Genomic DNA, 10,231 nt, shown 5'->3' with positions numbered 1-10,231 from the left:
ATAGCTAAAGCTGACCTGACTGAAATAAAAAAATATACAGAATAGATCAAATTTAACAATTCTGTTTTCATTTGATCACATTTCATTCATTTTTTAAAGCGGATACTATCACAGTGAAGAGCAACTGCCCTTTGTTCCAAGAAGAGAAACTCTAAATAAACAAACAGCAGAAAGACGATTTAATATAATTATTTATGTACAAAACCCTTTGAAATATGTCCATATGTCAAGTATACAGTACCAAATGACAGAACTGGTGTACATTAACATCTTTAACATTACATTAAACAGTCTGTGTCAAACCACTGAATTGTGTTTGTGATTTAAGAAAAAAAAATTCATGTTGCAAGTTTACGGCATTTGGAAAAGAGCAGAGGGGTTGTTGGCCTAGGAGAAAAATCCTCAAAACATAAAACTGCCCCAGAAAATATAGCTTAAAAAAAAGAGAAATATTAAAACCGAAAAACGAAATTTAATGGTCCATACATTAAAATGGCTTAAAAACACAACAAAAAGTGTAATAAGGTCCAATCCATATCAGATCAACAAGATTTAACAAAAAAAAGGAGAAAAGAATATGGAGCAGCATCGTTTTTGAGCGCTTCTAACTGGTGTCCATCTGAAACATAAACATGAGAAACGTGATTATTATTATTATTTTAAACGTTCACAGTACGATCAAAATATGGAATAAAAACAATTTCATGGAGTCCAAGTACACACCTTAGCATTGTAAGCATCCAACTGGGCATCCAGCTCCTCTGCAGAAAGCTGGGGTTTGTTTCCTCTTCCTCGACCTCTGAAACCTCCACCGCCGCCGCCACGACCACCGCCACCACCGCCACCACCACCTTGCCTCCTTTCGCTCCTTTCGCTCCTTTCGCTCCATTCACTTCTTTCGGCCCTTTCGACCTTGGGCTGTCCAAGCCTGCTGCGGTCAAATCCTCTGTTTGAACTGCAATAAAGATCAGGTATTTTTAGACACGACCATACCTTAACAGTAACTTAACATTTTCCAATCACTGATACATACATGTAGTGGCTGCATTATGTCGGATACAAACTACACAAGAATCAAGACGATTTTGGGCTTGATTCCCCCCTTCTGATAATTATCAGCAAAGCCCTGATTTTCTGATGATTCTAAAGATGATCTTTCCAGATATTCCTATGGTGTGAGGTATGTTAAGAGTGTTTTTACATCCCACGATCGGCTCAGAAGTCCTTCCCGGCCGCACCGATCTCAAATCTTAAATATTAAACATGTTCAATATTTACGATGGGATATCCTGTTGTGTGCGGGGAACCCGGATGACGCAGTCACAGGGGAAAGAACGATAGCCAATTGAGAGCCAAGCTGACTGAAGCGGAAGGACAAGCACCGCTGTAATGGCGGCCACGGCCAAAATACAAAGCATAAAGTAGTAGGATGGAGCTCAGAAATGGAGGACCAACTTGTTGATTTGTGGCAACACCACAAGTGTTTATTTAATGTGTCTCCATGACTTCATCCATTACTTTTATTTCAGTACAAAGTAGTGCAAAAACTAACGTCGCTAATTCTTCCTGCCCGTTGTCCGCCATGTCTGTTTACACTAAAGTCACATTTGATCGCAAGAGATTTACGTTTTTTAGTCGTGACTCTTGTTGTTCATGAATGGAATCTGTTAGTGGTGGCTGTTTTGGTCAACTCGTTGCTCACCACACACTACAGGAACAAAACTATTCAATTTAACATAACATGTCGTCGTGTGGGGTCGCTCACATTTTAAAAATCTTCAGCCTTTAGTAGAGAAGTTCAGTTTATAAATGTTTGCCCCTTGTCTTCTCATAATTCCCAATCACTGATCTTCCCAAACTGCATGGCCATTTTCACACGACTTACCTCTGTGTGGATTGTCTACTCTCTGTGTCAACTTCTGAAGTCACTTGCTGGATTTTCATGGGACGGCCTAAAAAACAAAAACAAAAGATGTTAGAGACCATTTTCCTGAAGTACTTCTGAACAAGTAACCACAGTAGAACAATGCTATTGTAGCATGAGAACAAATCCTCACCATCAAGTGGAACACCGTTATAGTGCTTCATGGCTTTGAGTGCATCTGCCTTGCCCTCAAAGTGAACATCTGCCGTTCCTTTACTGCGACCGGACCGGTCGTAGTGCACAGATGCTTTCTGTAAAGTCCCAAACTCTGCAAACAACTCCTGGGGAGCAATGTAGAAACGTCAGTTATGTTCACAACACGTTGATGCTAGCCAAGTGGATTAATCAGGTTTAGTAAATTACCTTGATATCCGAGTCGGAGACGCCAAAGTCCAGATTGGAAACCAGCAGCTTTCCGTTACTTTCTACGCTTCTTTCTGCTCCAGCACTTTGTCCTCTGCGTCCACCAGTGTGTTCCTCAAACATGTCATGCTGCCACTTGTCTGGCAACTCTCTGGGCTGTGAAGAGCAACAAAAGAGAACAATGTCTTCAGGTTCCACGTGTTCTGGCAATTTTTTTTTTACAAAGGATGGAATGGTGATTAGAGAAATATTAGTTGAGTTGACCACCAATTCCAACATAGGTGAGTGATGAACAGAGCGATTCAAAGCAAGCAAATGTGACCCAAATCCAACAGATAGATAGATCCCTAAAAAAATCTTGGGAGTCAGTAGCCCGTGACGGGAGACTTTGGCCAATCATAGGTCATTTCAGAAAGAGAGCGTTCCCATCGGCTGTTCAATCACTCGCAAATCTTGCGAATGAGAAAGTGTGCTCCAACTGGTGGGCGGTGCTTGTTATTTCCTCAATTGATCTCAACATGGCTGCCGGGTCACAAAACTTTCTAATTTTTTTTACAGCTAAACAGCTCAGCTCTGATTGGTTGTTTCCTCCGGCCTGGAGAGACCAGAGGAAACCGGGCACATATTTTTTTTAGATTACCTGTCTCATGCACTACTGCCAGGATATAGTTACCGTTTTAATCATATTTGCTCCAATTCTACCCACTGCTGCTTTAAATCCTTAGAAATCTAATAGATTTGTTAAAGAAATAGCATTTCCACCCTGTGGCCATTTTTGAGATTCAAGTTCTTCCAACTATTCTTCCAACTCCCATTGTAAAAAATAGTATAAAAATAAGGATATTAAAAAAAAGGGGGGGAAAAAAGAAGCTGAATAATTAGACCAACAGCTGATCCTCATCACCTGACAATTGAAACTTCAGACACAAAGCAGCCATGTTGAGATAAGATCCATCACAACTAGTCCAACATGGGGACATTTATTAATCAGGCTGACTTCATTCATCTATTGTTTCTGAACACAGATGAAGTTAAGAGCACCGACACAAATCTAAATGTAGAAGTAATTCACGCGGGGCATGGTAAAGGTCTTTCATGTAATTGAGGATTTCTAGCTTCTCCCCTGTAAGTTAGCTGCTGAACACACTAGTCAGTAGTCAGGGGAAGTCCATTGTCATGTAACGCTCAACAATGGCCGATAAGCCTCGACGAACGCATTAGGAAACACCTCGCTACGCTACTTTCATTTCACTAATCCGCTTCGTTTTACCGCCTCCTCTCTCTCTTACCCGGGTGATTCTCTCTGTCTTACACGGGTGTACTCTGTCTCTTACCCGGGTGTACGGCGTGGATCTGTTGGTTCTCTCCCGGTTGAAGTTATTCTGTCGACTCCTCGCTGGCCTCGACGCTCCGCCGGCCCGACCTGAACTTCCAGCCTGGCCGCCGGACGAGCGTCCTCCGCGGCCGCTGCCTCCTTTCTTGTTGAGCTTGATGATGTCGTCTAGAGACATACTCATCTTATCTGCCATCATGGTGCCGGAGCTGGTCGCTAACGCTGAGTGGGGACGAACAAAGAAGTTTGGTCTGGAGACGCGCTTGTTTATCAGCTCCTCTCTCTGGTGGCGCGGTGTGAAAACGAGCGGAAATGACGTAAATGCTTTTGCAGAAGTGACGATATACCTTAAATCCCGCCCCTTTACTTTTTTTTCTAAAAACTTTATTGAAAGTTTAGAACAGTAGAGTAAAAGTGTTTTTTTCCATACTTTATTTCCGAAGTTGAATAAAGTAGTTACACAAACATGTTCAGATTTTTTATTACAAAAAATGCAGCAAATAATATTTCAAAGTATAAAATAATATAAAAATAAAATAAATGATGCAACAAATCAAATCTAAGGAAAGGAAAAGATTAATAAAAACAAAAAAAGAATGAAACAATCAGGGTCTGTTAAACAGTTGGAATACATTTGAAATGTCTCAATAATCAAATAGTGTTTGTCAATTTCGAATTTTTGACTTTCAAGCTTTAGAAGAGATGAAATTCCGTGATAATAATCATCACTTGCAACTTTATAATAGCCATCCAAATGATGTTTACAGATGGTTTACAAACCAAATATTAAAGATAGGGTCGACGATGTTGGAAAGCTAGCATAATTTGAAAGTAGCATTGCCTCAGGAGCTCCATCTACCCCCCCCCCCTCCCCCCCTCTCGGGGCTCCTCCCAAGGCAACGCCCCCCCACACACACATGCACGAGCACCGCCGCATCGTAACTACTTCACAGACACAGTGCGGAGAGAGGACCTCAACTCAACAACGCTACCTCATGACAAGTAACCGCGGCAGTGCTAGTGCAGGGCTGACTTTTCTCTTCCATTCTCCAGGAAACGTGCGGCGGCAACACGCTTTGAGTTCAGGCTGGTGCACGCCAAGGGTAGAGTACGAGCAGGGAGGCAGGGAGGCATCTGATTGGTTCTTTCCAAGCAGACCTCGAGGCAGTGATTGGTAGATGCTTTTACAGGATTACAGCAGCTACAGATGACGGCTCTTTTCCGGTTCCTTTTTCAGAGCTCATCAGTAATGGATCGCTGTTGTGGGGGGAAAGACCATTTCAACCAATATAACAAATAGTGAAGACTGGAGAACATCGTCAACCCTGCCTTTAACTATTAACGAAGTGTTACAAATATCTATCTATGTTTATAGATGTTTTACAAACTATTTCTTTAAGGTTTAGAAATAATATCTTAATCATTAACAAATACTTATATATATAGTATATAACATGTTATAATGTCTGCAACAATAAACTATTAAATTGACAGAAATTATAGCATAATAATTAGTAAACATTGTTAATTATCATTTTGTTGTTTGTTGACAGTAAAATAACTAATTTTAATTAACTATAAATTTACCATTTATAAATGATGGTTATTATAAACTGTTACCGGTTATTTCTCTTTTAAAATGTTGTTTTCTTGGGGGAAAAAATAATATCTCTGTTATTTGCAGCATTTCACCTCCCAGCATATGGACGGACGGAATTTCAATAGAAGAAGAAGGAATTTATATATATATAAATTTACAAAACCACAATACACTACAAATATAATAACAATAAATATATAACAATAAAATACACATCATACAATACACATATTTTCCTTTTTTTACAGACTAAGGTAAACTAGATCTCGTTCTATCTATCCCAATCGACATACTTGGAACGTATAGTTAGTGAGAGGTTTATGTATTTTTTGGAAAAGAGGGGCTTGGTGGGTGTAGAAGAAGCAGGAGCACAATGGATCCGTTGTGTGTTTAGAGGATGAGGTCAGAAAAGTCCAGGTTGATAAAGGGTCAGTCGCGGCAGCGTTTTTTAATGTGGAAAAAGACGTATGATATGCTATGGAGAGAAGGGTTGTTGATCAAGCTACATCAAATGGGAATTGAGGGAAACATGTTTAATTGGATTATGGATTTTTTAGGTGGAAGAGCCATCCAGGTTAAGATAGGCTCAGAGCTTTCAGAAAGCCATGTTGTAGAACATGGTACGCCCCAGGGGAGTGTTAAAGGTCCTACATTATTCTCAATTATGATAAGCGATATATTTAGAGGTGTTCCGGCAGAGATGGGAAGGTCTCTGTTTGCGGATGATGGGGCTTTGTGGAAGAGGGGAAGGAATATACCAGAGCACCTTCAGCCATAGACTGAAACCACGAGGTGCACCACAGAACGCCACAGGAGGTCTTTCCTACCAGCGGCCATCAGACTATATAACTCCTCCACCTTCTGCAGGAAGGACAGCTGAAAACACCGGACACTGACAACAAATATAATATCAATATCATGTGCAATACTACTTTTTCCATTCTCATGTGCGATATCACTGTTCATTGTGTGCAATATTAATGTCCAACATGTGCAATATTACTTATTTTTCAGTTTTTTTAGCTTACTTTACCTTTCTTATTTTACTTATCTTATTTAATCATTTTACTAAATGTATCTTACTTAATTGTTATTCCTTTAGGCACTGGTGCTAGAAATAGTACTTTTTATTTTATACACTTGAACTTGTTGTAATTTTGTTGTAATTTTGAGCAATCTCTGGCACAAGAATTTCCTTCAGGATTAATAAAGTTCTATCTTGTCTTATCTTATCTTAATATGGGGCATATAGTTAAGAAACTACAAGAAGGAATAAAACAAGTGGAAAGATGGGGAACAGAATGGGTTTTACATTTTCAGTGGAAAAAACTAAAGCCATGTTCTTTACAAACAAAAAGTAAAGGAAGGAATGAATCTGAGTTTATATGGAAGTTAGTTAGAGAGAGTAAAATGCTTTCGGTTTTTGGGGGTTCATTTTTTGACCCCAGGTTAACATGGAGAGAGCATATAATGAGTATAGTGAACAAAAGTAAGAAAGTATTTAATGTTATGAGGTGTCTGGCAGGGCTGGAATGGGGAGCAGATGTTGCATCGTTGAGATATAGATATATAATTTATATCTATATATATATAGATGTAGCATTAATCCAAACGAGAATTGATTATTGGTGTGTTGTGTATGGGTCAGCAGCAAAGTCTGTGCTCTCAGACCTGGATGCTATTCAAGCCCGGGCGCTGAGGATGTGCCTATAAGCGCAGTGAAAACTGCACCTGTGTGTGCTCTTCAAGTTGAGGCAGGAGAGATGCCACTGTGGCTCCGTAGGAAGCAGCTGATGGCCAATTATTGATTAAATCTGAGGGGACACAATGGATGTCATCCAACTAAGAGGGTCTTGGAGGCTTGTTGGGAGAGAGGAAAGGCAAAGAAAACAAGTTTTGGATGGATATGGGAGGGCATAGCAGAACAAATGAAAATTCAAGGATTGAATTCTTTCCAATTGTGTTGTGGCCTGAGAGACTGGATGCTGCAAAATGCTAATGTAGACATGGAAATACTGAATATTAAACACAGAAATAAGACAGCAGATCTAGTAAAGGAGTATTACAATCACAGGGATAGGAAGTACAGTGATCATGTACAGATTTTTACAGATGGACCAAAGAATCCACAGACAGAGGCAACAGGGGCACCAGTTATGATACCCAGCCACCAGATGGGGTTTAAAGTGGCAGTAGGCAGTATATTTTTGGCATCATTGGGAAAAAAATCCATAATAACCTTTCAGCATATTATAATTCAAGTGTTCTGAGAGAAAACTAGACTTCTGCTCCTCCTCATGGCTCTGTTTTCAGGCTTTAGAACATCTAGCCCGTGACGGGAGACTTTGACCAATCACAGGTCACAAACTTTTTCATTTTACAGCTAAACCGTGCACTACAAAGTGAAATCTGAGAACATTTGAGGAGAGAAATAGGCATTAACTTAACAGAAAATGTATTAATATTTGATCAGCGCTGCCTAGTATGACTGTTTGATCGGAGTTCATGAGTGATTGACAGCCGGCTCTCATAAAGGCAGATGGACAGCGGACCTCAGATCAGCTCTTACTGCTTGTTTTCCTTCGGTCTGTGAAATCTTGCAGATGCCGTTAGGAGCACCGGAGGACACAGAGGCACATGCTTTTTTTCAGGTTACCTGTTTCATGTACTACTGTCACGATATAGCGACAGTTTTATAGAAATAACTTTTTAAAATCATATTTGCTCCAATCTCGCCTACATCAGGTTTAATAGGAGAACATCAGATTACTTGAGTGTGTCTGCGGTTGAACTAGTTGCAATTCTGTTAGCATTACTCATGTGGGTACCAGCACACTCACGGATCCCAGGAAACCAGAAGGTAGATAAATTAGCAAAGGAGGCGACGATGAAAGAGCAGGTCATAGCAGAAGTACAAAACTTTCAAAATCAGAGGGAAAAAGCATCGTCTGGAGTAGGGATGCTCATTTTGAAAAATGTTCTTAACCGATAACCAACCCTCGTTAACCCATTATTAACCGTTAACAGACAAGATTTGTGCCTCGCATGCAGTGGTGCACCAGCTGCAGGAGCACGACAGATATTCGTTGACGGGAGTCCCCAGTTAACCGTCCAGGAGCGCTAACTTAGCAGCTATCATGATACCAGATATAATGTTCTGATGGATTGTACCAGATATCATGTTCTGATGGACTGATCCAGATATCATGTTCTGATGGACTGTATCAGATATAATGTTCTGATGGACTGATCCAGATATCATGTTCTGATGGACTGATCCAGATATCATGTTCTGATGGACTGATCCAGATATCATGTTGTGATGGACTGATCCAGATATCATGTTGTGATGGACTGTATCAGATATCATGTTGTGATGGACTGTACCAGATATCATGTTCTGATGGACTGTACCAGATATCATGTTGTGATGGACTGTATCAGATATCATGTTGTGATGGACTGTACCAGATATCATGTTCTGATGGACTGTACCAGATATCATGTTCTGATGGACTGATCCAGATATCATGTTCTGATGGACTGTATCAGATATAATGTTCTGATGGACTGATCCAGATATCATGTTCTGATGGACTGTACCAGATATCATGTTCTGATGGACTGATCCAGATATCATGTTCTGATGGACTGATCCAGATATCATGTTCTGATGGACTGATCCAGATATCATGTTGTGATGGACTGTATCAGATATCATGTTCTGATGGACTGTACCAGATATCATGTTCTGATGGACTGTATCAGATATCATGTTCTGATGGACTGTATCAGATATCATGTTCTGATGGACTGTACCAGATATCATGTTCTGATGGACTGATCCAGATATCATGTTCTGATGGACTGTATCAGATATCATGTTCTGATGGACTGTACCAGATATCATGTTCTGATGGACTGATCCAGATATCATGTTCTGATGGACTGTACCAGATATCATGTTCTGATGGACTGATCCAGATATCATGTTCTGATGGACTGATCCAGATATACCACTTCTCGGTCACTGCCAAAGACATCAAGAACTCCCAGCAAGCATGCTGAGGCTGCGGGAACCAACGCACGGGCATCAATCACAGGGACGTCCCACACCAACACACATGGACGTACTGAGGAGAGATGCTGGACAGTGCTGGCGAGCTAGCCAGATGTATGGTCGACTGAGACAGCTGGAAGCTCCACTTGAAAGCCCGTCTGAGGACGACCCAATGACATCAATTCCGATAGTTGTATTATCACTCTTTCCATCCACCACTATTGGTTTTGTGTTATCAGTCCTACTTGTATTAGCTATTACAGCTGCTAGGCTACTATTGTGGCTGCTTCTCTCTCTCTCTCTCTCTCTCTCTCTCTCTCTCTCTCTCTCTCTCTCTCTCTCTCTATCTCTATCTCTATATCTCTATCTTTATCTCTATCTCTATCTCTATCTATCTATCTATCTATTTATCCCCCCATCCAGTCTCGGCAGATGGCCGCCCGCCCAGAGCCCGGTTCTGCTCCAGGTTTCTTCCCAGTAATCGGGGAGTTTTTCCTGGCCACAGTGCGCTTGGTGGATCCTGTTGGGTCTCTAAACTATGGTGTACGGTCATAGACCTGCTCTATATATAAAGCGTCTTGAGATAACTTCTGTTGTGATTTGACGCTATACAAAAATAAATTGAAAAATTGAATTGAATTGAATTGAATTGAATTGAATTGAATTGAATTGAATTGATATCATGTTGTGATGGACTGATCCAGATATTATGTTGTGATGGACTGTACCAGATATCATGTTCTGATGGACTGTACCAGATATCATGTTCTGATAGACTGATCCAGATATCATGTTCTGATGGACTGATCCAGATATCATGTTCTGATGGACTGATCCAGATATCATGTTGTGATGGACTGTACCAGATATCATGTTCTGATGGACTGTACCAGATATCATGTTCTGATAGACTGATCCAGATATCATGTTCTGATGGACTGATCCAGATAT

At 40.6% G+C, this 10,231-nt stretch overlaps 1 protein-coding gene across 1 annotated transcript; it reads right to left on the bottom strand.

The window, feature by feature from the left end:
- Window positions 1–156: 156 nt before the first annotated feature.
- LOC141765141 (THO complex subunit 4-like) lies at window positions 157–3,952 on the bottom strand. Its single transcript, XM_074631126.1, has 6 exons — window positions 3,622–3,952; window positions 2,288–2,443; window positions 2,058–2,205; window positions 1,886–1,952; window positions 724–955; window positions 157–619 (listed from the first exon to the last, which is right to left on the bottom strand). The coding sequence occupies exons 1-6, from the start codon at window positions 3,817–3,819 to the stop codon at window positions 605–607; spliced, it is 816 nt and encodes a 271-aa protein (XP_074487227.1). The 5' UTR covers window positions 3,820–3,952; the 3' UTR covers window positions 157–604.
- Window positions 3,953–10,231: the final 6,279 nt, after the last annotated feature.

Source organism: Sebastes fasciatus, chromosome 3, assembly GCF_043250625.1.
Source record: "Sebastes fasciatus isolate fSebFas1 chromosome 3, fSebFas1.pri, whole genome shotgun sequence".
Taxonomy (NCBI): domain Eukaryota; kingdom Metazoa; phylum Chordata; class Actinopteri; order Perciformes; family Sebastidae; genus Sebastes; species Sebastes fasciatus.
The sequence above is the reverse complement of the archived record's forward strand: the minus strand, read 5'-3'. Positions and strand labels throughout refer to the sequence as shown.